Below are 26,576 nucleotides of genomic sequence, written 5' to 3'. Positions count from 1 at the left end.
TTCGTCTTTATCAGCCAGTGACGTGATGCCATGCTTGACTGAGCAGCCATCCCATTTTCTGCGTAGCTGCACAGTGTGCAGCTCTGGAGCTAATGGGGGAGATGATTGTCAGAGTAGACTGACTTAGCACTGCTACATAGCCTGGACTGATGGCCAGCATGTAAACTATAGTCTCCCAGGTCTGTGAGGGGAAAAAAAAATCCAGTGACAAACAGCAGTAAAATCCCAACTCTAGATGCAATCACACCCTCCCTGGTGCTTAAAATTTATGTGGAGAAAGTTTCACAACAGCACTGCAAACTGGACAGGATCACAAGGCGTCAGCAACTCTATAAAATCACTGTCATGTAAGCAGGTAGAATGTAGGAGTCAGCAAATGGAACTAAACTCAAAATCAGAGCTTCGTTGCAAAAAAGGCAAATACAAAACTAAACAATAACAGGACATAATGAGAACTGACAGGCAGAAGATTTCACCTACAATGAGGGAGAAGCAAACAATGTGTACAGAGGAGGGTGATTCAGAGAAGTGGACGCACATGGGAACATAGCTGAACTGAATCATAACTAACGAGACAGGGAAGGCAAACCTGAACCGTCTCTCACGCAGGACTGGTGACTATCAAAATAAAACAGGAAGAAACACACACTAAGACTCAGACTAGGACACATAATCAGACATTAACAGTAAGGGATAAACACGGGGACAGGACAAGTATTAATTAGACAAGACAGGGAATGCAGACAAAACGCAGTGAGATCAGACAGACACGGGAATGTGACCGGGGAGACAGAAAGGATAACAAAACACAGAGACATGACTGGGACAGACAGGGCATGAAAGGGGCACTCACATAATGAAGAAATAGAAATAACAAACTCGGATGCACTAGAGAATGCAAATTTCAGGGCTAACTATTACAAAACTTGAATATAAACAATTCATAAATTTAAAGGAACGGGTAAAGAATCAAGAACAAACTCAAACCTCACACACACACGCATGACGATCAGTTTCCTGAAAAAAAGAAAAGAAAAGAAAGACAACCATGATGATGGTAAGCTTAAAGACAGGGCTGTTATATAGACAGCATAAGCCAGAGGTGTCAATTGTAAGGCCTTGGCACCAGTATCTGAATTGCTTTGGAAAATGTCTCCCAGACCTCCCCCATGGACATTTATATTACACCAACTAAGTAAGAGATAAGTAATGGAAAAGATTTAAATGACAGAAAAGTTGTTGTTTTTTTCTCTTTTTTAAATTTGTTTGTTTTTATTACAGTGTGTCCAAAGTTAGAAAGAAAAAAACAGAAACTGACATTTTTTGCTAAGTTTTATAGAACCTACAGGACAGTCTCGGCATCGAGCTCCCAGAACTTTTCTGTAATTATTCACAATTATTTCTTATAGTTAAAGCCCAAACAGTCATGCTGACAGATTACTTTCTTCATTTACTAGCGCAGTGTCTTCCTATTGTGTAGAAAAACGACATGCTGTTGTAATTACGTGACTTTTTTAATACTAAGATAACCCTAGGATTAAATTTGCAGTTAAACATCTGTACAGTGACAGAACGGGGAGTTTCACTGGTCTGTGGGCTGTGTTTGCCCCGTGATATAAAGACATTTTGACATCCAATGCATAAGCTGTACCTAACATACTGCAAATCATCATGCTTTTGGTTAATAAGATGAGACTTTAACTGGTTATTCTGTTACTGTTTTAACTGTTGCTTTCCTAGAAACTTCTTGTACTGGAATGTGGGAAACTATCTGAGTTAATTCTTGATGAGGCAGCTCGGTAGTGCCGATACGGAAGTCAGTGGAACTCAGTTTTTGTCATATATCATAAAGCTGAGCACAACTCACTACTTGACCCTTGACTTTTAAATAGACGACAAACACGTAGCTAATATGTTGTTCTAAAATGAATCATCAGATGTGAGCTCGTAGCTCTCATTTTTAGAAATGTTGCCTGACAGTTGTAGCTGTGGTTGCACCATGTCATGCTTATTTTAATGTAAAAATATTCGACATAGCCAAGTTTGCATGTAAGAGTGATGCTTTAGGTACATGAATTGTAACTCGGTGTTAACTCAGTCTGCTTGTGTCTGCATGCGTGTTTAGGTGGTGTCTCAGACGGTAAGCCTAGTGGACTTGTCCTGCTACAGTCTGGAAGCAGTGCCTGAATATCTGTTTTACAGTCAGGACATTACCCATCTCAACTTGCGACACAACTTCATGAGCCTGCAGGGACCTGGAGGCCTGCTCAACCTCCCCAGGTAACCACATGAAATCAAATGAAACATCTTTGCAAGAAAGAGATGGTATTACATCGTCCTGTGGCTGGAGAGCACGCTATCATATCCGTATGGTGCTAAGTATCTGTCTCGCTGAACTATGCCTTGGCCACTGCAATGAATCCCCAGTGCTTGTTATTTTGATGGCCGGGGCTTTGGAAAGCTTTTATCAGTAAAACCTTTTAAACTTGACAGTCGCCGTCCCTTCGTTACTTTTTAGGATGGAAATTAGTTATTTAATAATATCACAAAATATTTTGTTGTTTGTTCACTAATTATGTGCTTTATTAGATAGTCTCTTTAAAATTTTAATAATAATTCATTGATTACTATGTTTTTCACTCTAGTTATTTTCCAGTTAGTCTGCTGTTTCAGTGTTACTGTGAGCATATGTTGCACATCTCTTTGTTATCACACATTTAATGATCCCCACTCATTTATGTCATATCTGTGGCTCCGTATGTGTGGCTTTCATTACATAGGGCATGAATTTAGGTGTATGTCCTTGCTCCTTGGAGCTGAGCCTGTTTAAACAAGCTGAGGTCATTAGCACATTGCTATAAATTGTGACTCAACCCACTTTAGTTTCTGTTGAATGCCTGGTTGAATGGGTGTTAGTGTACTGAATGCATGCTGTTATAAAAAGATTCTTTTCTGCAGCTTACTAAGAAGACTGGTTTCTCTTTCACTGCTCTTCTTGATGTTGTCTTTAGAATAAAGTTGGTGAGCAATTGTGGTGGACAGGCTGACAGATGAGGTCAGGCAGGAGTCTCTGAGGACTATGATGTTCGCAGACGTAACTACAGAGAGCAGGTGGAAGAGAGCCCGGAGAGGTGGAGTTAAGCTCTGAAGAGAAGAGGAATGAAAGTCAATAGACACAAGACAGAATACATGTGTGAGAGAGATGGGGTCAAAGATCCAAAGCTATGGACAGTACAGAAGAGAGGAAAAGAAGTAACTGCAGGCAGGGTGGAGTGGGTGGAGACGAGCGTCAGATGTGATTAGTGACAGAAGGATAGTAGCAAGAGTGAAAAGGATGATGTACAACGCCGTAGTGACACCTGCTGTGATATACAGTTTAGAAGCTGTTGCACAGATGGAGGTGGAGTTGAAGATGGCAGAGATTGGAAACGAATTAATCAGAGGGAAAGCTTAGGTTGAAAAGTTTCAAGATGGAGTTAAAGAGTCAATCCTGAGATTGTTTGGACATGTGCAGAGGATGGATAGTGGATACACTGGACAAAGGAAACTGAAGATGGAGCTGCCAGGCAGGAGGAAAAGCAGAAGAGCACAGAGGAAGTTCATGAATGTAGTGAAGAAGGACATTCAGAGGGTTGGTGTGATAGGAGAGGACGCTAGGGATAAGGTGAGATAGCGCTAGACGATCTGCTGTAGCAAGCCTTAAAGGCGGCAGCCGAAAGAAGAAGGAGAAGAATATTACATGTGAATAATGTTGTGACTCATGACAACACTCCCAGCATCTGGGGTGCAAAATGGGAGGTGAAAATTAGTAATCAAGATAGAATTTCTAGTTGTGACCACAGGGTGTGATTATATGTTTTAATCAACAAATGCACATGAAGAGAGAAATGAAAATCACATTTATGTGTTGTATGCAAAGCAGGCCTGGCCACTCTAAACTGAGATATCAACTGTTAATATCAGGGAAGTGATAGGAGCGATTTAAATACATATATGTGTGTGTGTGTATTTAAATCACTCCTATCAGTTATGAATACTGTTCTTTGTTGCCTGAAACAGGCATAACATGGTGAAGCCTGAAGCAGCATTACAAAATATTACAGAACTCCTACCGTGCAGCACACGTCCAACAATGTTCACCAGACTATTGAGAAGTGCTGTTCAGCCTCTGCTGGAGGGTGGACAACATGGATTTAAACTATTTTTACTGCTCTTTCACCACAGTGTGCTGAACCAGTCATCCACTGAAGGCAACAACGATGACAAAAAGCAGAACCACAAATAAACATTTACCTCTCGTACTTTAACTTGCATGATTTGATCGCTGTTTTGTTCCAGACATAAAGCCCATCTGTGTTCTTTTTTTATATCGACCAGTTTAAACTTTTTTGAGAGCAGTATGTCTGTGATACATGACAGTGGTGAATTCAAACACAGTTTGATGGCCTTGATGGTGTTCATTCCTGATATACTTTTTTTTTTTTTTTTGCAAATGCAGAGCCCGTAGACTTCACATTCAGTTTTTTCTTTTGTCAGGTTTTCTCAGCTGAAGAGCCTGAACTTATCTCATAACCGTCTGGGTGTGTTCCCCGAGTGTGTGTGCGAGATCCTCACCCTAACTGAACTCAACCTCTCCTGTAACAGTCTCCACGCCATCCCTCTACAGATAGGCAACCTTCAAAGGTTTGGCACACGTCAATTGCACACAGTGCGTACATTGCATAGGTACACTTTGTTGAGATATCAGTTGATAGCAGCACAGACAAAAGATGTTAGAAATGTCAGTTAGATGCCAGAGTTGCAAAATAAATAAAAGGCGCATTAAATTATATTTTTCGAAAAGGATGCAATAATTATTTTTTGCCAGTCGCCATTGTGGTTTGTACTTTTAATCCACTATACACATAATGAGGGAATAAGGGAGTTGAAAAGGACAGAACATTTTGTTATGCACTCTGATAAAATAAAGCTAAATCATGCAGCATTTCCTAGGTCGCTGTGCAATAGATAATGGCTACAAATACAAATTGTTGTGAGCAGATATTTTGTCCGCTCTCTAAAGTAAAAGAAAGCAAAGGACTGTTTTGTCCCTTTCTTTCTCTTAGCCTGCAGACGCTGTCTTTGGATGGAAACCACCTCAGCTCCCTGCCTGATGAGATGGGTGGCCTGTTTCAGCTCAACAGCCTGGGGCTTTCCTTTAACAGCTTCTCTCACGTCCCTGCTGTGCTGGAGAGATTGAGTGTAGTTGACAAGCTGGCTATGGCTGGGAACAGAGTGGAGAGTCTGGATTTGTGCACTCTGGTCAGAATGAGCCACCTGAAAAACATTGACCTCCGGTAAGAGGCCAGTGAGGAACAAACAGCTCTCAGCATCTGCGCTTCCCTTTGACTCATTCCACTCTGTCATATCCTTCTCTGCTTGGTCTTCTGCTCAGCCATATGTTATTGAATAGAATAATGCTGGATCAGGATATAATATTTAAAAGGATCCTACTAATGACTGTCATTCTTTCAGTGCCTACAAAGAGAGGTGGCAGGTGGAGAATAATTCTGTGCTGCCAATTAGCTACAAGTTCCTCTTTTGTCTCTTTCTCCATTAAATGTCCTGAACTTCAGCCAGGGCTGCATTCACCTAAGCCTTACCTATTTCTTTAACAAATGTTCATAGATGGCACATTTCCTCTGAATAAATGCAGTGTCCAATTTAAGTCCAATTTAACACCAGGGAGCTGTCCAGAATTGTACTTTTCACTGCACTGCAGCACTAAACGTTTTTAGACGTGCAGTGCCCTGAAGAAAATATTTGCTCCCTCCCTGATTTCTTAGTTGTTTTGCATACGTGTCATATTTCATTAATACACAAATTAACCTGAGTAAATGCAAAATGTAGTTTTTAAATTAAGATTTTCGTTATTAGGGGAAACAAGCCAAACAAACCTACTCGACCTTATGTCAAACATTAATTGCCCCCTAAACCTAATAACTGGTTGTGCCACTCTTGGCAGCAAGAACTGCAGCCAAGCATTTGCAGTAGGTGGCAATTAATCTTTCATATTGCTGTACAGGAATTTTGGTCCGCTCTTCTTTGCAGAATTGTTTTAATTCAGCCACACTGAAGGCTTTTTGATCACAGCCGGCCTTTTTACGGTCCTGTAAAAGCATCTCAATCACATTTAAATGATCTCAAACAGACTTTGACTAGACTACTCCACCAATCCTTGATTTTCTTTCTTTTTTTGAGTCATTCAGAGTTAGAGTTGCAACCACCACCATGTTTCACTGTTGGTATGATGTTCTTTTTTTATAAAATGCTGTTGTGGCATGGTGGTTAATCTAGTAGGGTAGATAGGATAGAGGAGGACAAACACACAGATTAGAGTACCTGTAACTGTTGCAGAACATGATCAAAGCTGCCTGGGTTATCGCAAAAAAATTCCCTGGTGCCTGATATCACGCTCAGAGAAAAGGCAAAGGAGCAACCTGGATCGGCAGGGAGAGAGAGGGAGAGAGACAGAGAGTGTTGGAGCAGGGAGAGTAACCCATCTGGTTACACTGTGAGAAGTTTTATGCCAAATGTAACGGGACTCAAACCTTCCAAAAAGTTCCACTTTTCTCTCATTAGTCCACAGAATATTTTCCCAACGTCTTGGGGATCATCAAGATGTTTTTTGACAAATGTGAGACCAAAGACCGAATCTTTGTGTAGTTTTTAGGTGGCAGTTTTGCCCAGTCCCTTTCTTATTGTTTAAGCGTGGACTCTGACCTTAACCGAAGCAAGTGCCACCTGCAGTTCTGTAGATGGCTCTTTCGTGACCACCTGGATGGGTCGTCGATATGCAAATTTTGGTAGGCCGGCCACTCCTGAAAAGGTTTATCTCTCTTTCAAGTTTTCTCTATTTGTGGATAATCGCTCTTACTGTGGTTCACTGGAATCCCAAACCCTTAAAAATGGCTTTAAAGCACATTCCAGACTGATAAATGTCACTGACTTGTATCTAAGCTGTATTTTTACATCATGGTATGATATGTTGCTTTTTAAGGTGTTTTAGGCTACTACTTCTCAGACAGGAAGTCTGAAATCAAGAAATCACTCTATTGAAGAAAAATCTTTTGAAAAAATCATGTTAATCACACTTAATTCATGATTCAGTGCTTGTTAGTTTTCACAGAGGGTGAGGTAGGTTTGGATAGTTTTTTCCCCTTAATATCTGAAATCTTAATTCAAAAACTGCACTTTGCATTTACTTGCGTTATGTTTATCTGATATTACAATTTGTTTGATGATCTGAAACATGTAGGTGTGGCAAATATTAAAAAACTAAGCAATAAGGAAGGGGGGGGGGGGGGTACTTTTCATGACACTGTACCTGTACTGTGAATGTGAGAACGCAAATCATCAACATAGTTGGATCTGACATTAAGTGGCCTTTAACCTGCCAGCTCCCTATCACATGGCTGACTGAGCCTGCGCGAGGCTAGCACAGGAAATTGTCCAATAAATTTAAGCGAGTGAGTGGGTGTCATGTGTCCTACCTCCTGCGTGCTCTATCCTGGAAGCGCAGTTCATTTCCAGCAGGATGCATTTGAAGTAAACTATCTCCTGCTGTGTGATATACTGTAGTATGTGAGTAAGGGAAAATATGTCTGTGAAGGTTCTCAGTCATCCAGGTCATCGTAGTCTTTGCAAGCTCTTTTGACTGAGTAAGGGAAACTTCTGACAGTGTCCTGAATTGATTATCCTGACATTGTTCCACTCTGTATATGCCAGCCTCTAAGCAGTTCACAAATAAACAATATGTCATATGGAGGGACGGCAAAGAGAGGACCTGACTGCAAGATGCAGAGCCTGACGAGGCAGAAAACAAAATGAGCCTTTATTGACCAAAATCAAAAACATGAAAACACAAAGTCCAGAGGAATAAAAAAATAAATAAAAAGAATATGGAAAGATATAAGGCACAAGAGACTGACAAAGGGCAAAGAGAAAAACACAACTATATGAAAACAGAGGGATGATTATACAAGGCAGCACAGTGAGAAAGAACTCTGCACCGTACAAGTGGGGTGTCTTGCTCAAGGGGACCTCCATGGCTGGTAAACTGGGATAAAAAAACATGCTAATTTTTCTTGTGGTGCGAAGATTAAGCTGGCAACCATTCCTCCAACCACAGCAAGATAATTTCTCAACCTTGTGAGTTAAGTTGTGGTGTGCAGGCTATATTTATAAGGACCAAGGTGCAGCTGTGGTGAATTTATGCTGGCAGCTCTCATGAAAGATGGATGAGCTACTAAAGAGCATGTATCTGAGTACAGTGATGTACCGTGCACTCCTGAAATCAGAATGTATTTCCTTTTCGTTTCACTATGTGAGGAAGGTGTTTTTAAATGTATTACCGGCATCAAAGGTTGTGATATGATATTTTAAAAGATAAACTGATTTGGGACAGCCCTAAAAATCATGCCGCTTGCATACAAAATCCTTTTTTCTGTGCTCTGTTCTCTCTGTTAAATATAGGCTGAATGGATTGCGGTGGGTGAAAAGTGAGAATCTAGAGGTAGTGAGCCAGGTGACCCAGCTGGACTTGCGGGACAACTGCTTAGAATCGCTAGACCTCGGCTCTGTGTGCAACCTGGAGACTCTGCACTGCCAACGCAACCAGCTGGGGACACTCACACTCAGCGGTTTCACACTGCGCATGCTTCATGCCAGCAGCAACCGTGAGTCAAATAGAGCGTCAAGTAGCTGCTATTAATGCATCACTGGCTATTTGTCTGTATGTTCCTGCCCTTCCCTCCACTGTTACATGCATCATGTAAGTGCACGTAGGAATGGTCCAGATGTTTGGTTGATGATTGCTGCCTTTATCTGCCTACAGGCCTTACAACAGTCAACATCTATCCAGTCCCTAACCAGCTGACGCACATGGACCTATCACAGTGAGTTCTGGCTGGGAATAAGAAGTGGCTACAGAGACGCTGATGTCTAAAAATAGTATCTTTGTCTTTGTGCTCATTAATCTAGTTCTGCTCAGTGTTTATGTGGTTGTAAATCAACATGAATACTGAAATAGATCATTATCACCCAACAACCTCCAAACATATTCTGTGTACTTATATAACTGTTAAAGGATTTGGAGTTACAATATTTATGGAAAATTTATGGGACTTGGAGGAATTGTAATCATCGCTTTGGTTTATTTTTTATCATGTCGGCAAAGGCAGCTGAAGCCCCTTTGCAGCATATTCTCATCCTTTCAGCTGTTAGAGTCACTTTGCCTGTAGGGATTAAATAATAGCTGGACAGATAAATGAGTAAAAGATGCGCAAATCTGAGAAATCTCTTTTAAGGTCACGAACCTTTCAAACTTTGAAATAGGCCAGTGGTTAAATAAGCTGTCTTGTGTTTTTGCCAGTGTGAGAAACATCTGCACAATTTCTTTCTACCAAACATCTATCCCCAACTGCACGCGCTAATTGTTTTTGTTAAAGTACAGATCATTTGCAGGGCTAAATAGCCCTGGAGAATATCGGTTTGGCCTGACCAACTGCTCAGTTCGTGTGTGTGTTTCTGTGTGTGTGTGTGTTGAGACAGGAACCTCTTGGAGTATCTTCCAGACTGGGTGTGTGACTGCAGAAAAATTGAGATGCTGGACATTACACGTAACCTCCTGTCGGAGCTTCCTTCCAGGTTATGAACCTTTTTTAAACATTTTTGCACAAATTGAATTTATTCCGCCTGTCGTTTAATAAACAGCTGCCTAAAATCCTTAATAATGAGATATGATTTTAAACATTCTTTCTAACTACTCGCATGAATGCCAGCTGGTGCAGATAAAGACCATTTTTTATAGTAGTGAAAATGTGGTGTGAGGTTTTCTTGTGTCTGTGTGTTTTGGCTGCAACATTAAAACGTGGCCATCTTATAGTGCCTGGCTCAGAGTACCCTCATTCACTGCCAGGCTCTAGTATTTGTATCAGACAACAGTGAATGAATCAGAAAAGACTTTTGAAAACTGGATGCTGCTCCCCTGTCTTTTGTACGCACTCATAACTTTGTTGCTGGTATCTGGGGGAAAAGCGATTGTGCTAGTTTGAATGGGCAGGTAAACTGTAGGTCAGTAGGTCACTGATAGATTGGTGAGGGCTACCCACCACCCGCAAAGTTTCATAAGTGCTTTTTCTTGTCCTGATCTTGCTCTGTGATGTGTCTTCTGGCCTCCAGCAGACTGCTTAACAGCTTGAGTTTGAGGAAGCTGCTGACGGGATACAATCGCTTGCAAAGAGTGCCTGAACTCCTTGACCATGTCCCTCTGGAAGCCCTGGACCTCCAGCACAACATGCTAGCTGAGCTTCCAGAGAGTCTGTTTCTGAAGGCCTTAAAGTAAGTCTGAATCGCTGTACTCTCTCCTTCTTTTTTCAGTGGCCTTTTTGACTTTTTCGTGTTATCATTTGTGTCCTTTATCAGCTGGCTCGCCTGCTTCAAAACTTTTATTGGCAGTGACTTCCCTGTTGTGTTGCAGTGGACAGTCATTGTACTACAGCTCATTGTTTTGGGAATGAAGTGGAGATTATAGGAAGAGATTGTGGTCAAGATCAGTGGAGCATTCCACACCATAACTGGAGATTCATTTTCTCTCCTGTTTCCTGTGTGGTAAATCTTTTAACACCCATTAGCAGTTCAAATGGTCTAATGCACTTTACTGTCTCTATTGCCGAGATGTAATGGGAGTGACTACTTTGTGCATTATGTGTTTCCTGAGAGCGATGTTAGGAGGGTTATTTTTATTCCAAATAAAATAGGTTACAGAATACTAGCTACCCATCTGAAAAATGCAATGTAATGTAACCGTTTATTCAAAACATGTACTGTAATGTAACTTATTAAATTTAATGATCTTTTTTTATTACTTAGCTACTTACTTATTACTTACTTAATTTTTGATACCATGGTGTAGTGGCTAACATATTTGACTTACACAAAAAAGATCCCTGTTATGGGACCAGAGCCTCAGGGGATCACAAACTACTGGACTCCTGGTACTGGTCCCAAGCCTGGATTAATGGGAGGGGTGTGTTTTGAAGGGCATCCAGTGTAAAATCTGTAACAGATCAAACTGACGATCTGCTGTGGCCGTCCCTTGGGAAATAAAGGAGAAGATGGCCTAATCTTTCTTTATTGCTTTATTAAATGTTATGAACTGGGCAATAAAGAAATTACTCTGTAGGCTGCAGGTGTTTCTTCAGGTTTGGTAGAATGATAGAAATTTGATTGCTGGTAAACAAACTTTAGCGTATAAAGTTATGTTTTTATCCCTTAGCCATAAATGACCGATGGGGTATTGTCACCACCCTCCCGGGCAGGCGGTGCAGACACCCAAGTTTGTCCATGCCATAACTCGAGAACGAGGCGACTTAGAATTTTGAAATTCATGCCATAGGTGTGTCTGCTTAAAATGTCACACAAGTTCAGGTAAACTTTCTGAAATTACCAAGGATTTTCTAATTTATAGCATAATAATCTACTAGGAGGCTGACAGGTAGCACTGGCAGCCTCCAGTATTTTATTTTTGTAAAAGTTCAGAATGAAAGCAGCACTGAAAATCGATAACAAAGTAACAGAGGTGGCCCAAATGTATAGAACAACTCCTTGTAAGCCATCGTACCTTTTATGGGTTTTTTCTCCAACTACTTAGTGACCCAGAATATCCAGAAATACGCAACCAGGTCAAAAAGAGTCACATTTTAGCTTATCCATCCCATTTGTTGTACTCTGAGCACGTGCTCATTAAGAAGGTAAAGGGTTTTGATGCAGTAGTCTCCAGATCCAAGACGATTCTCTCCTATGGAGACAACCTTAACCTCACGGATGTTACTCATTTGTAATTAAAAGCATTTTAAACAGTGTATATAGTTTAATTAGGTTTCTCAGTAACTAACTGAACACAACTCCATTTAATTTTTTATTTAACTATGTTAAACATAAAAAAAGCCAGACCTCCAAATAAGCTGTAAACTTTATCGTGGTGTGTATGAGCTGGAGAGCTGTCAGTGCACGCCAGTAATGTCTGAGGCTGGTTTATAACAACAGCGTGATGAGATTCACTCCTCACTGGGTCAGAGGGACAAGTTTTATTACTTTATAGTACATGATAAACACAGAAAATGACTTGACACCAATTACATAACAACCACTGGAGCTCATATTACTGGCCCACTTTAATGCGCAGGGTCAATGAAATGCAAATCAATGCTCCACCCGCAAGAATAAATTAGAAGAAGGCTTTTTATGTTAGAAAATATGGAAGCTCCTAAAATCTCTATAATTCTTTAAATGCAGATTTCAGACGCCTCAGTCGTCTTCATTTCGCTGCAGAAGCTGAGGCCACCTGGAATATTATTTAATTTGCAGTTAAACATGTTTCATCGCAAACAGGGTGAAAATGTGTCGTAATCAAATTCAATTTGCACCCGGCCTCCCAAACACCAGCAGACTGAGCTCGCTTCACTTTCACTGAAATATACTCTGTCAAGTATATTCAATATGAGAATCATGCGATGTTACTGATACCGTTTATCAGCCATCAACAGTCTTCAAAACCTTTTAGCTTGAACATCAGCTGCGGTAAACGGGATTTGAATGGGTGGGTGCGTTCCTCAGATGCACTGCTGATTACTTGAGCTGTTGTGTTAATTGTTTTTCTGTTTGTCTTCTCTTACAGCCTGAAATACTTAAACGTGTCAGCCAATGCCTTGGAAAGCATTCCGCCGAGCAGCCAATCAGAGGAGAGCCTCAGCACACTCCAGGAGCTCTACCTGACGGAGAACAACCTGAGCGAGAATTGTGGCGCTCTGCTGATCGGACACCAGAACCTGCGGATCCTCCACATTGCCTACAACCAGTTACTCTCATTCCCTGCCAGGTGAGTTCTCCTGCCTTCTGTGTGTCTTAACTATTAGTTTAAACCAAGGTGCAAATTGAACCCTTTTAAGCACCCACAAAATACTTTATGAGGATCAACAAAATGTGTGGTGCTTCTTTAGGGTTACTGTGCAGTTAAAGAAGTTATTATTAAGAATAATTACTGAAGCATTACTTGCATTATAAATTCAATGTAAGTTTTTCCCGTTTCAGCCCAGCTGTTATTGTTTCATGTTTGTGTCTTTAGTAAGCTAAGTAAGCTGGAACTGCTGGAGGAGCTAAATTTAAGCGGCAACAATCTAAAAACAATACCCTCCACTGTGTCCAGCTGTAAGAGACTGCACACCCTCATAGCACACTCGAACCACATCAGCGTCTTTCCAGAGATCCTCAACCTCCCTGAGATCAAGGTCAGGCCCGTTGCAGTTTTCTTTGTGTCACATGATCAACTTTAAGCGTGTTTCGGCTCACCTGGTTTTGCATCTCTTTAGCTTGTCGATCTAAGCTGCAATGAGCTCACTGAGATCCAGCTGCCCGATTCCCTGCCTGCCACTTTACAAGAGCTGGACCTGACAGGCAACAGCAGCCTGATGCTGGAACACAAAACCCTCAATCTCTTCAGGTGAGGCGCAGCACCCAATACTGAACTTCTTGTCACATAGGGGCACACAATAAAGGTGTACAGTGCACTCTAGTGTATTTCTTTTTTTCTCTTTTATTTTTAGCCACATCACCACCCTGAAATTAGACCAGAAATCTACCACAACAGCAGGAGACTCTCTGAGCGCCTCCAGTCCTTGGAAGCATGGCTACTCTGAAATGAGCGGGCAAAGGAACAAGTGTGTACAGATCTTCTCTGTTTTGTGTTTTTCTTCTATAACTGTGTTATAGGGTTGTCTTTTTTTTTTAATATCAATTTTATCATTACCTGTTGCTGGAATCATTTATTTTTAACAATAATTCATATAGTGTTGGCTTATAATTTATTTACCTTTCATACAGTGAAACTATAACACTGTTGCCTCAGCCCATCTTAAGAGTTTGGGCCCAGCCAAGCAACAGCACAGTTTCTTGATCTTAAAATATGCACATCTGTTTCTTTCCACTGTTGAGTTTCACATTGTTTTTGTGTGGATGCAGTTTTCATCGATTCCTTGTTTTCACTGCACTGCCATAAGCCCACGCAGTGCAATTTTCTAATGCAGTGGCAACTGAAGGCCGCTGGTTAATTTCTCAGTCTCTACATTGAACATAATGTCTTCTCATTTAAATGCACAGTTTAAATATTTTACACTTTGTTTTTATTCTCAGTACTTGATCATTTCTTAGACCGCCTGTCATATTTAAGAAACACATAGTGACAGATGAACTTTTACAGAAACAATAAATAATGTTGGTAATTACAAACACTGTTCATTCATTGCCATAGATTTATCAGTGGTGTTGTGATAAATATGCTGAGCGCTGTACATTTTACACAGCGTGGCGAAGTTTTGTGGATGGATGTGCTAAATCTATTATTGTGCGTCTTTTGTTGGGGACAGGTTGTGTGTGTCTGTGCTGGCTGTAGACCACTTCAGAGACAGCGTGGAAGCATGCTATGGTATCTTTGACGGAGACCGCAACGAGGAAGTGCCTCGCCTGTTGCAGTGCACTATGGGAGACGTGCTGTGCGAGGAGCTGCAGCACTCTAGTGTTGACAGTGTGTATATGTGCAACACTTTCCTCACCTCACACAGGTAACATGTTGTTCTGTGTAACTGTTTTTCATTATCAATACCTGGCTTTTACTTGCATTCACTGACTGTAAGAGTTTGTTTTTGTCGTTTGCCGATTGGTGGGGGCGCAGGAAACTTGGTATGGCCGGTCAGAAGCTGGGTGCATCTGGCCTGCTGTGTTACATCCACCATGAGACTTCAGATCCAGGAGCATCCTTTAGCCTTACTGTGGCCAATGTGGGTACCTGCCAAGCCGTGCTGTGCCGAAATGGACAACCTGTACCTCTCTCTAAGGTTTACAGTTTGGAGAACTGCACTGAGGAAATGGAGCGGGTTAAAGTCAGTAAAGCCATTATTACAGAGGTAATGCCCATGTTGGTTTTCAGCTGTTAAATGGGAGCAATTGCACATAGCCTCTAATCTAGTGTTAATATGCTCTGTCATATTCCACTGTGTAAACATTATGAGGCTATACGCTCTGCTGCAGTTCTAATGGCGCTTCTGTTTTGTAGGATAACAAAGTGAGTGGAGTGACATGCTGCTCTCGCCTGTTGGGCTGCTCTTATCTGTCTCCCTGGGTGCTTCCAAAGCCCTGGGTGCACACTGAGCCGCTTTGTTCCCAGGATGAGTTCTTGATCCTGGGGAATCGAGCCCTGTTTGAGCGAGTTTCCTACCAGGAGGCTGTTTGCACCGTGCAGGCTGTCCGGGATCCCCGTGCTGCTGCTAAGAAGTTGTGTTCACTTGCCCAAAGTTACGGTTGCAAGGACAACATCGGCGCTGTCGTGGTGTCCCTGCACATTGGTGAGGACAGCTGCACATGTGAGCCGCCGGTCACCACCACCGAGCCACGGGGCCCTGCTCCTGCTCCTGTTCCTGCGCCTGTGATCCCGGGCCCTAGCGACCCAGCCACCAACCTCTCCTCCAGCAGTGGCATTGTCACTGAGTTCAGCAGTGAGACATCAGCTTCAGAGATCGGCAGCGAAGCGGGGTCCACCGCTTCAGATGAACACCCGTCCTCTGGCACTGTGACCCGCCCAGAGAGACGCTGTAGCCTACACCCCGCTACCACACTGTGCGGCATCATGGTGCCAGGCTCAGGTGGGACCGGACCCCACCCAGGTCTATTCCAGCAGCAGCCGTCCAGCACCACATTCTCAAGTAACCAGTCGGACAATGGCTTGGACAGTGATGATGAAGCTCCACTCGAGGGTGTCATCTCCAATGGCAGCAAATTAGAAGTGGAAGTAGACATTCACTGTTGTGCTTTTCAGCTGCGGTCGGGGCCCAATGAGAGCTCCAAAGACTTGGACTTTGAAAAACGAGGCTTTGACCATCCCGGTGGTAAAATGCGCAGACAGAACAGCGTGGTGGTTTCTGCTACAAACGGCTGCTTGCTTGCTGTATGTGGGAGAGAGATTGCTGACCTTAAGAAATCTCCCTCCACATCCAGCCTGTTTGGGAAGAAGTTGTCCAATGGTTCTGTGGTAGCCCCTGAAGACAGTCACAACCTAATTGAGGTTGCCCTAGAGGCTCCCAAGAAAAAGTCTGGCTATTTCACAGCTCCAGCACAGCAGGACCCAGAGGACCAGCTGATTGTGCCTCCTAGTCTGGAGCAGGAAGTCAGGGAGCAGCTACGAGGCCAGAGCCCTCTAGTCTCAGGCCCCTCTGCACCAACCACACCCTCCTCCTTAAAAGATCCGGTGTGGGATCATCCACACCCCCCAGCATTTCCACCCAGCCTGGTTCCAGGTCCAGGCCCGACTCCTATCCTACAACAGGAGGTTTATGATACCGCCCTCTAAGGGGGAGGATTTCTGTGATTGTGCCATTCTGGGACAGAAGAGTTTTCTCATACACGAGGGAAAGTCCAGTGAAAGTTGCCATTCAGATACTTTGTGAGAACGAGACAAACCTGTGGCATCTTAATGGTCACTAAATAATGCCTTTTAACGTGAGGTCAAAAAAAGTGTACGGTCTGAGTATCTGAGAGAACAAAGGCAAAAAAAAAAAAAGATTTCAGTTTGTAACAGAACATTGTGAAACAGAAAGCTGGCTGTATTAGACAAAGAACAAGCCTGACCTGAAATTGGATACCTCGAGTGTTTGAACTCGTCAGTAGCATTTCCCTTTACTTGGAAAGCAAAGCAATCTGGAGGGTGTGCAAGAGATCATGTCAGATCTTTTCTCCAGGAGCTCCGTTGTCTCTCAGATCCTGGAGGGAAGTACTATGACGGAAACATGAAAAAGTGCCTACTACAGAAGACACAGCCTAGAGCTCCCTACATCCTGGCTGTGTTTCAGAGACGTGAGTTTGATAGTTGAATTTGCAGGATGGATAGTGTCTCTAAGAGACCGGGACTGGCACAGCTTCGGCTCTCCTCCTCCTCCTCCACCTGTGGCTTACGAAGGAAATCAGAGAGTCTAAATGCTTATAATACACACAGATCTGAAAACAACACAACTGCATTTTCATTGTGTCTGTTTTTTATCGTTAGCATTTCCACACCATATATAAAGAATTGTCTATCACTCCTACATAGTAAAGTACAAACTCACATCTAGCGGGTGGCCGATGTGATGTGCTTACACTGCTGACATTAAGACTGAATATTTTTTCTATGTAGAGCAATGCAATATCAAAGTCATTTAGTTGTAAAGCAAGAGGCAATTAGTAGAGGTTAACAACTGTTACTGCAGTATATTCTGTGACAGTGCATTATAGAATGAGCTCCTTAAAACATTCATAGGAAGATAAAAGATTCATTTGAATTTAGTCAGTTTTATGGTCACTGGATAGTGGACTGGACAAATGAGCTAAGACACAAAACTGAAGTATTACATATTGTAAGGCCAAGAGATATAAAATCAGGATTTGTACTGCATGTGTGAAAATATCCCCTCTGGTACTTACATTTTAGTATATCTGAATTTTGGAGGCTGCTTCTGCTTCTGCTTTTTAAAATTTGACACCATCAGTCCATCCTGTCCCTTGAGGCAGATTTCATTATTGATGTTTTTACTTTGCAAAATGTTTTAAATCTTACCTCTATAATGCACTACACATACATCCAGGTGAGGTTTGGCGTGTGGTGTTTAGACCCTTAAGAGAACTGAAACCCTATTCTCTTGCATTTTTTTCAGTCATCTATTATACACCATAGATATGTGTGCAACTGACAAAAACAAAATGCAGGAAGGACTGCCTTATCACTGTGTTATCTGAAAAACTACATTAAAAGCATTGGCATATCATTTAATTAGCTTTCTCGGTAGAATAAATTGACTTGGTGAAGGAACAAGTTACAGCACCTGTATGTTTTACTAAAAACATAAAAACATTGAGATTTGCTGCCTGTGTATTGATGACATATCACAAAAGGAAGAGCTTGATGTAGCTTTTTACTTGGGCACATTTATGTCCACACGCCTTTGTAATCATATGGCTACTTTAGTTGCGGCTACACACAGTTAATGTACAAATATTATGAGTGTCGCAGCAGTAAAAGGTGCCCAAATAAGAATGCACTATTTCAGTCCCTTCCATTAAGAATAAGTACAACCACTGGACACTTTGTTAGGTACACCTATTCAGCTGTTCATTAACAAAAATATCTAACTAGCCAATCACATGGCAGCAACTCAAAGCATTTAGATGTGTCGACCTCATCAAGACGACCTGCTTAAGTTTAAAGCGAGCATCAGAATCGGGGAAGAAAGGTCATTTCAGTGACTTTAAATGCAGTGTTGCTGTTGGTGCCAGACGGGATGGTACGAATATTCCAGAAACTGCTGATTTGAGATTTTCCCAGACAGCCACCTTTAAAGTTTATAGAGAATGGTCTGAAAAAGAGAAAATATCCAGTGAGTGGCAGTTCTCTGTGGAAAAATTCCTTGTTGATGTCAGAGGTTAGGCGAGAATGGGCAGACTTCTTTGAGCTTATAGGTAAACAGCAGTACCCCAAATAACCACAGATTACAACCAACATATGAAGAAGAGCACCTCTGACTGCATGACACATTGAACCTTTAAGAAGATCCACCTTGGGTGACATTACTGTGAGCTAAGAACAAGTTGTGTTAGCTCCCCAAACATGCACAACAAAAGAAGGGAAAACGTTGCCTTGTTTGATGAGTCTTGATTTCTGTGGCAACATTCAAGTGGGAGTGTCAGAATTTGATGTAAATGGCATGAAAGGATGGGTTCATCCTACCTCGCATAAACAGTTAAGTCTACTGCTGGTGGTGTAAGGGTGTGGGAGGTATTATTTCTTCATAGTTAATACCCATGGAGATTTGTTTAAACACCACAGTCTACCTGAGTCTTGTTGCTGACCATGTCCAACCCTTTATGAGTACATTGTACGAATCTTCTGATGGCTGCTTTCAGAAAGATAACGTCAATTCCTTCAAACTGGTTTCTTGAACATGTCAATGAGTTACTTTACTCAAATGGCCTCCACAGTCACCAGATCTCAATCTAATGGAGCAGCTTTGGGATGTGGTGAACAGGAGGTTCACATCATGTGCGCTTGACAAATCTGCAGCTACTGTATGATGCTATCATGCTAACGTGGAGCAAGATCTCTGAGGAATGTTTCAAGCACCTTGCTGAGTCTATGCTATGAAGAATTAAGGCAGTTCTGAATGCAAAAGGGGGTCTAACTCAATGCTTCAGCAGTGCACATCATTCATGTTTTTTAAATATATAGTCAACTCTATTGTCATATATATGACAGAAAAAATACATTATTGTTTAAACTGTCAGTTATATGTTCTGCAGCCTTGGAAACCTCACATTGTCCAGTCCTGAACCTCCCCGCATTGTGCCAAAAGAGGAAGCAACTCTGCAGAGCTGCTGTGGCTAAGAGAAGGCCAAAGTTGGGTAATTGCTCTTGTCAGTGATTACTACAATAGATTTTTATTTTTTCTGGTTGCCACTACATGTTGGAAGGAACTACACAGCCGTTGTACATTCAGACCTTTCAGTGTTCTCTTTTAGCCTTAATGTAACACTACTCAGTATTTTGAAGCGAGGAGCTTTTTGTTTCTTTCCGTTGATGTTCTGTCTGTGAATGAGGTCTTTGGCTCCATGTGAACGAGTGAGAAGTCAGTGATGATGCCTTAAATGCTGTGTGGGTATGAATTCCTCCTTGTTTTATCTCCTGAAAAGAATATACACTGTCAAAAGCACCTTGTACATAGAATATAATAGTAATATCCAGAGTTATGTATATTTAATTTTATTATATAATTTTTTTTTAGCATAGTGTTCTGAGGTTATTGTGGCTTCCCTCAGCCAAGTGCATCATCTTTTGTCTATGACGACACTGACAATAAAGTTAATTTACAATATTTTTAAGTCTTATTAACATCACAAAGATATTTTTTTCATTCAAAGTATTTTTGTTTGTCACCACTTAGAGTTTTGTTACTATCTTAACTTATATTTAAATATTTTAAATTAACACCACAAAACTACATAAACTAACACTATCTTCCTGCATTGCTTTTACTCTGTGTAAATATAAGTTAATGAAAATCAGGACATACAGTTATTATCCACATGTAGGAGTCTGAGATCATATTTAGATGCATCGGTACTGTCCGTATTCTGCTTTTTCAGAATTCAAGAACTAATTTTAACTCCCAAATGCTTTTTTTAAAAATATCTAAAATTACAAATAGCAAATCCAGTTTTGTGATAAAGATAATCATTTTATTCCTGTCACTTTATTGATCAGTCCTTGCTGGGTCTGACATGCCAAACACATTGGACTCTGTGGTTCTGTCTGTGCCTAGACCTCCACAATTGGAGCCCACACATCTGGATTACTGGCAGTGGAACACTGACGGGCACTGCAGGTGTAAATGCCACGTGGAGAGCTAAGCTAGCCTATGATTGTGAATGTTACTGATACATATCTGAAATGTTAATGAAGTCTGGAGAGGAGAAACTGAACTTTCTATAAGGTTTCATATCCCACAGTGGTAAAATCCCTTGTAAAATATGCAAAGTGTACATATATACCTGTATATCAGAGCGTCAATTTCCCATCACCTTTAACTATACGACTCATGTTTCAATATGTCTGATAATGAATATTGGCTGGTGTGTGTGTATAATGTTTGTGGAGGTTGTGTTTGTAATTTGCATTGTGTTGCTTTTTTTTATGTCCCTTTGGCACTTTGGCAGTGTGGTTTTATGAGTTTGCCCCCAGCTGCCATGTCAGGCTGGGACTGTACTGCATTGCTATATTTAGTGCTCTTTAAACTAACTGGCTCCTTTTGCTTTATAACATTTGTACCGTTGTTGTACATTCATGCGTTCAGTCTGTCTTTTGGTTGATACCATGTATTCACCCTCTGTCCGGTATAATATACTCACAAAATACAAGTACATTTGGATAATGATCCATCGGTAATCAGTGTGCATGTACATAAGCAGATTGTATGCACAGAGGGAAGATGGAGGGGTACATTGCATTGGCTTAAAATATTCCCTTTAATTCTTTAGTGGAAGGGGCTCGCGAGCTCAATACTCATGCAGTTAAATGCATTTGTACACAAAGTAGAGGGTAAGTGCATTTGTTAGGCTGCAATTTCAGTGTTTTTATTTTAACCTTCTTCTTTTGTTAACTATTCGGTATAATTTCTCTTTGCACATCATAACAAGCTCCCTGTGCATCTGTGTTGCAAAATGTCTGTGTTTGTGTGTAGATAAAAGCTTTAGCGCACACGTGCTGTAAGTGTATGCATGTCTGTGTGAAACAATGGATTGACTGTAATTCTGTGTGAATATGGTGAATGAAACCGATCAGAGATGCTCCATTTGTTTAAAATGTGACCAAAGTAGCCATTGTTTAATCTCACTATTCCTTTATGCATATTGTTTTCAAGAAATGCTTGAATATTTCTTTTCCTGAATGCCAAGAAAGTGATGTTTATTTTTGTACTTTTTTTTTCATGCAAATTAATATTTCCCTTTTTTGCTACAGAATTTAAAGTCATTGGGCTTATAAAGAAATCTGTCACCCATTATGGTACTATTGATGGTACTATAACTGTATTTATTGTTGAAAGCATGCTCTAAATATAAGGCTACAGGGAAAAAAACATAGAATACATACAAAATGTGATTTATTTGTACAAAAGGGAGCATATCCGATATTTTTAGGTTTTTATTCGAGCATGCAGATTACTGCTACAAATTTAGTTTTTTTTAAGAATCATTAAGAAGATTAATTATTTAGGAAAAGAACTAACAATGGGCACTTTTGTGGTTTGTCAGAAAGAATTGTATGTTCTTGAACACTGAGAGTGGAAGGTGGTTATTTTATTTTAAATGCTGCTATCATTAGTTTTCAGCAGACAGGCTGGTTTTTGTTTTGTTTTTAACTTTAAGCCAAGTAGCAATAAAACTTTTTACTGTGAATTTTTTTGTTTTTGTCCAGTGTCAACTTTACTTATCATTATTAACGGTTATATCAACCCATCCATCCATCGTCTTCCACGTATCCAGTTCAGGGTGTTTATTTCAACCCAATAAAAAACAAAATCACTTTAAAATTTCTTACATTCTTAGAATTATTAGCATCCTTGCATTTTTTTATATGTAATCTCACCCCTTAATCCATGCCCAAAAGGGCAGGTTATGCGGTTATCGCTGATGTGTTGTCCTGTTCAATACTCAGATCAAGAAAATAAATGAGAAGAAACAGTGACCGCTGCTGTGGAATTATATGTAATGTTTTAACTTTGTAAATTCCTAATCACAGTAGATCCCATCTGTTGGTGAAGCTCAGAGTTATGAGTTATCCTAAGCTCAGGTAAAGTGGTTGACAAATTCTGAGAATAAATTTTAATTAAAAATAAGTATATCTCTTGTGAGTGCTATAAGAAGAACAGAGTGTGTGTCTTTCTCAGACTTATGTGTGTGTGTGTGTGTTTTAAATCAACACATTAAGTTAAAATAAAAGGGGAAAAAAAACCCCAAAGCCATCAGAAAAGCTTTAAAACTATAACAAGAAACCATGTGACACTCAACTCCATTTCCTTTTAAAATGTCAAAGACATTTGTTTTCAGGAAGTCAGTTCAGCCTGTTTCAGCCATCTCTTTCACAGATAAATGCAATGACAGATGACCATGTAAGATTATACTATTTTGGTAGTTTATTATAACTACAACATCATAGAAAATATGAAAGATGTGGTAAACAGGTATAAAGAATAAAAAAGATTAGGTGTGTATAAAACACTATCAAGGCATAAAAATGTATAAAACAGCTTATATACAAGTAACACCTAATGAGAGTGACAAGAAAAAAAAGTCTTGTCAAAGTGATTTTTTTTTCTCACTCCTACTTTTGTTCACTTGTGAATAAAAAAAGGAAAGGCAGCTTAAAAATTATCATCCTGGTTTGTTCTTTGCTTTTTCAGCTCCCGCACTGACCTGAAAGCTCTGATAGCTAACACTGCACCAAAGATGAAAACAACCACCCCCAAGACCCCAAACAGTCCCTCTGCAATGTCTGCACCATTATACTTGCAATCAAACCCTTGGTGCCCTTTGCTCTTGTACATCTGCTCCCTCTCCTTACAGATGGGGTTGTCATAGGTTTCCTTCAGCTTGATAAAATAGATGGCAATTCCTGGGATGTACCCCAGACCGATCAGGAAACTCAGCACAGCCTCAACCAGCAGCACAGGAGGACACCGGAAAGGGACTCTGAAAATCCCCAGGCCCAGCATGGCAAAAGTGTAGATCATTAAAATTCCACCAGCCGCCATGGTGAAGATGTACGGAGGCCGCTTAAGCTCATGGAAGAGCCGGTCTAGCTCCTGCACTCTCTTTGCATCGGCTCCAGTGAAGGCACTGGCACCACCGTAGTAATAAGTGTATAATCCACCGAGGCTGGCCAGGTCACGGTAACCCCCATTGTTGCTGTAAGGCACCCCGGCACAGATTATGATAAGCAGGTTCACAAACACCTCTGCAAGCTGGCAGATACCTGGAGACAAAGATTTATGGCTTTTTAAGAAAAAGATATTTTCAAATTGGGGATTTTGACTTTTGCCTTAAAATAATTGTTTAAAGAAACTTATTTTCACATTACATTAAACAACAGAATAAATAAATAAATACTAACTGTTCCAATGCAGCATTTAAAAATAATTTACTATTGTGCTATATTTTCAAATTTTTGCACTATCCTCTCGTTATCATATAATTTACATCCCTGAATGCATTTTAGGGATATTTCAAAAAAATTGTAGCTTGCATGTAATGTTTCACAGAAGAAATTAAAACCAAATATACTTGCCTCTGCTGGTTAATATGTATCTGAAATTGTAAAGCGCTGGCTTCGGTTGTGGTTCGTAATACTCCATCTCAGAGAGATCCCCTGAAGTCTCTCTGGGCCTGTAAGGAAAGTAAAATGTTTTTAAATAATTTATTTTGCTACAGGTTTATGTAATTTTAGGTCAAAACATTGCAGAGTTAAATATGATCTTCGGGCTTTATGAAGGTTTAGTGAATGCAGACCATGTTTAGAACTACATTTACCGTCTTGAGGTTCCTTCATGTCTGTGAGAGGCAGTTGTCATATCCCTCTGTCTGTTTTCTCCGGCCCTCCTGTCACCTGCAGTGCCCCTCTCCTCGGCGTCATACCCAGAGTAGTCTCGATTGTGCGTGTAGCGCTTATCCCCGCTTTTGCCGTCACCACTCTGATCGCGTCTTCCCCTCTCTGGCATCTTCCTGTGCCAACATAATACAATTATAGACCTGTATCTTGTTTATTTTACAGCCTGTCATAAACAAAGTGGGTAGTTGGCTTTTATCCACGACGCACTGCAAGCAATAAAGCAGCATGGGGGATAACTTAAAAAAATGTCTCGATGAGGTAGACGTTTCTTCATTAATGAAGCAGCTTATCAAAAGCTGGTGATAACTTGAGGCACTGTAAACGTCTGTGAATTATGATTTTTATCCGTTTCATGATATCTTATCTCAACATGAGAAAACAGAGCGTTCTTCCAAGTTGCTCATTCGCAACGTCCTCCCTGTTGTAAAGTTCGTCCCTGTTGCAAATTCACGTTAGCTTAATTAGTTGCGCGTTTGTGAATGATACAAATATATAATGCCTGTGTTTCATACCTTCAGATACTGTTCTTTGTACGGTCTTGTTTTCTGTTATGGCCAGAAGATCATTCACCTGTCACGGCTTCCTGTTTGAGATTACCTTCTTCCCTCACCTGTATTGTGCCACGCCCACTAGTTTGGGTATTGTCCTGCACTGTCGAAGGCATTACTCATTTAAAAGGCACATGGGGTTGATTGCATGTAGTTGCTGCTGTTTATTTCACTGTTTTGACTGTGTTTATGCAGCTTAAATCACCAAGGTTCATAAAAAACAACAAAAATGTGCTTAAAATAAAACGTTTATTTTTATTTAACTTTCAAAAAGAAAAAGAAAAAAAAATTGCGATTCACGTCCAACCTGAAGTGAGAACACACACCGCGCATGCGCTCATACTTGTAAGTTCATAACATTATTTTTAGCATTTCCGCCGAGGCATTCACAGATTTCAGAATAAATGCCTCGAGTTCTTAACTTGCTCTGCAATCTGTAATTATAGGTAACATATTCTTCCGTGCATTTCTTTAAGACATGACCACGAGACAATTGGAGAATTTTCATGTAATTAAAAGCTGAATATTTAGTGCTGTTAAATGGAATTTAGGTTTATTTATTTAGCACCAATTCAATATGATAGTTGTTTCAAAGCAGTTTGTACTGTAACGTAAAGACCTTACAGTATTCTAGAAATAAACCCCAACAATTGAACAACCTAATATGAACAAGCACTTTGCGATGGTAGGAAAGAAAAACTCCTTTTTAACTGAAAGAAACCTCCAGCAGAACCAGGCTCAGTGAGGTTCAACCATCCACCATGACCAGTAGTGGGGGATTGAAAAGATAAAGGAAGAAAGATAAAAGAAAAGAGAGCATAGAGAGACAAGAAAAAACACAGACTAGAGGAGGGAAGACGTGATTGGAGAAGAAGTCCTCAGTACACCACAGTGTATTACTTGAAGTTTTACAGCAGTCTGAGCATATTGCAGCATGAATAAGTGATGGATCAGAGTCTTCTTATCCAGGCCTTTTCCTTATCATCTATAAGCTTTGTTGAAACAAATGTTTTGAGTCTAATATTAAAACTGCAGAGACTCTCTAGAACCTCTAGAAACCACAAATAATCCTGTAGTCTTAGAGGGTGGTGTGATGTTGGGATAATATGGTACTATGCGGTCATTAAGATCTGATATGATATGATATGATATGATATGATATAGCTGTGATGAACACAAGCAAGATAACCTATCAGTGAGCGTAAACCATCAGCAATCATAATATCACTTACAAACTGAAGCTACACTGAATGTGATTTTTTTCACAATACCTTGAAACCTTTGCAGGATCTTGGAGTGCAATTTTATATTCTATTATATTTTATTTAGTGTTTATTTATTTTTCAGTTGAGTTTAATTTTGGTTACTATCCACACTGGGTTTTGTTCTTTCGGTTCATTTACTGTCTAAATGCTGAAACTTTGTAAATATAAAGGCAATCATCTGCACCCCGTAATTTATTTCTATTAAATTTTCGAGTATTGTTAATATTAATATTGTTATCATTGTAAGTAGTAGTATTAGTACTAAAAGTATTAATGAAGCCTTTTTATTATGAAATCTTAGAATCAGCACTCACCGGAAGTATTTGGCGTTACTCCCTGAGCTCACGCTGCCGTTACAACCGACCGCGCGCTGCTCTGGCTAGCAAGCAAGGAAGATGCTAGACAGAAATGGCGGTGACGGCAAGGCGAACAGCATGAAGTGCTGATGCATTACATAGATCAAAACGTTCGACTGGCAGGACACCG

General features: G+C 40.6%; 2 protein-coding genes across 4 annotated transcripts in view; one reads left to right on the top strand and one right to left on the bottom strand.

The window, feature by feature from the left end:
• phlpp2 (PH domain and leucine rich repeat protein phosphatase 2) overlaps positions 1-19,991 on the top strand; it is a 35,640-nt gene extending 15,649 nt beyond the window's left edge. The window contains exons 5-18 of the mRNA XM_026168571.2: positions 2,126-2,280; positions 4,537-4,683; positions 5,106-5,336; positions 8,515-8,717; positions 8,876-8,936; positions 9,592-9,687; positions 10,225-10,380; positions 12,719-12,919; positions 13,166-13,328; positions 13,410-13,540; positions 13,644-13,757; positions 14,463-14,657; positions 14,768-14,999; positions 15,149-19,991. Coding sequence (XP_026024356.2) covers positions 2,126-2,280; positions 4,537-4,683; positions 5,106-5,336; positions 8,515-8,717; positions 8,876-8,936; positions 9,592-9,687; positions 10,225-10,380; positions 12,719-12,919; positions 13,166-13,328; positions 13,410-13,540; positions 13,644-13,757; positions 14,463-14,657; positions 14,768-14,999; positions 15,149-16,438 — 3,375 coding nt within the window. The 3' untranslated portion in view covers positions 16,439-19,991. The remainder of the gene's footprint in view (positions 1-2,125; positions 2,281-4,536; positions 4,684-5,105; positions 5,337-8,514; positions 8,718-8,875; positions 8,937-9,591; positions 9,688-10,224; positions 10,381-12,718; positions 12,920-13,165; positions 13,329-13,409; positions 13,541-13,643; positions 13,758-14,462; positions 14,658-14,767; positions 15,000-15,148) is intronic.
• Positions 19,992-22,782: 2,791 nt separating this feature from the next.
• On the bottom strand, positions 22,783-26,542 carry marveld3 (MARVEL domain containing 3). 3 transcript variants are annotated; one of them, XM_080298519.1, is made up of 4 exons: positions 26,405-26,542; positions 24,199-24,390; positions 23,957-24,054; positions 22,783-23,644 (listed from the first exon to the last, which is right to left on the bottom strand). In XM_080298519.1, the coding sequence occupies exons 2-4, from the start codon at positions 24,384-24,386 to the stop codon at positions 23,034-23,036; spliced, it is 897 nt and encodes a 298-aa protein (XP_080154645.1). In that variant the 5' UTR covers positions 24,387-24,390; positions 26,405-26,542; the 3' UTR covers positions 22,783-23,033. The 3 variants fall into 3 exon arrangements, with proteins under 3 accessions (XP_080154645.1, XP_026024389.2, XP_026024396.2); XM_026168604.2 differs by lacking the exon at positions 26,405-26,542 and adding an exon at positions 24,790-24,943; XM_026168611.2 differs by lacking the exon at positions 26,405-26,542 and adding an exon at positions 24,790-24,932 and having other exon boundaries at positions 24,199-24,386.
• Positions 26,543-26,576: the final 34 nt, after the last annotated feature.

Source organism: Astatotilapia calliptera, chromosome 1 (genome assembly GCF_964374335.1).
Source record: "Astatotilapia calliptera chromosome 1, fAstCal68.1, whole genome shotgun sequence".
NCBI lineage: Eukaryota > Metazoa > Chordata > Actinopteri > Cichliformes > Cichlidae > Astatotilapia > Astatotilapia calliptera.
This window is presented reverse-complemented; position numbering and strand designations above follow the sequence as displayed.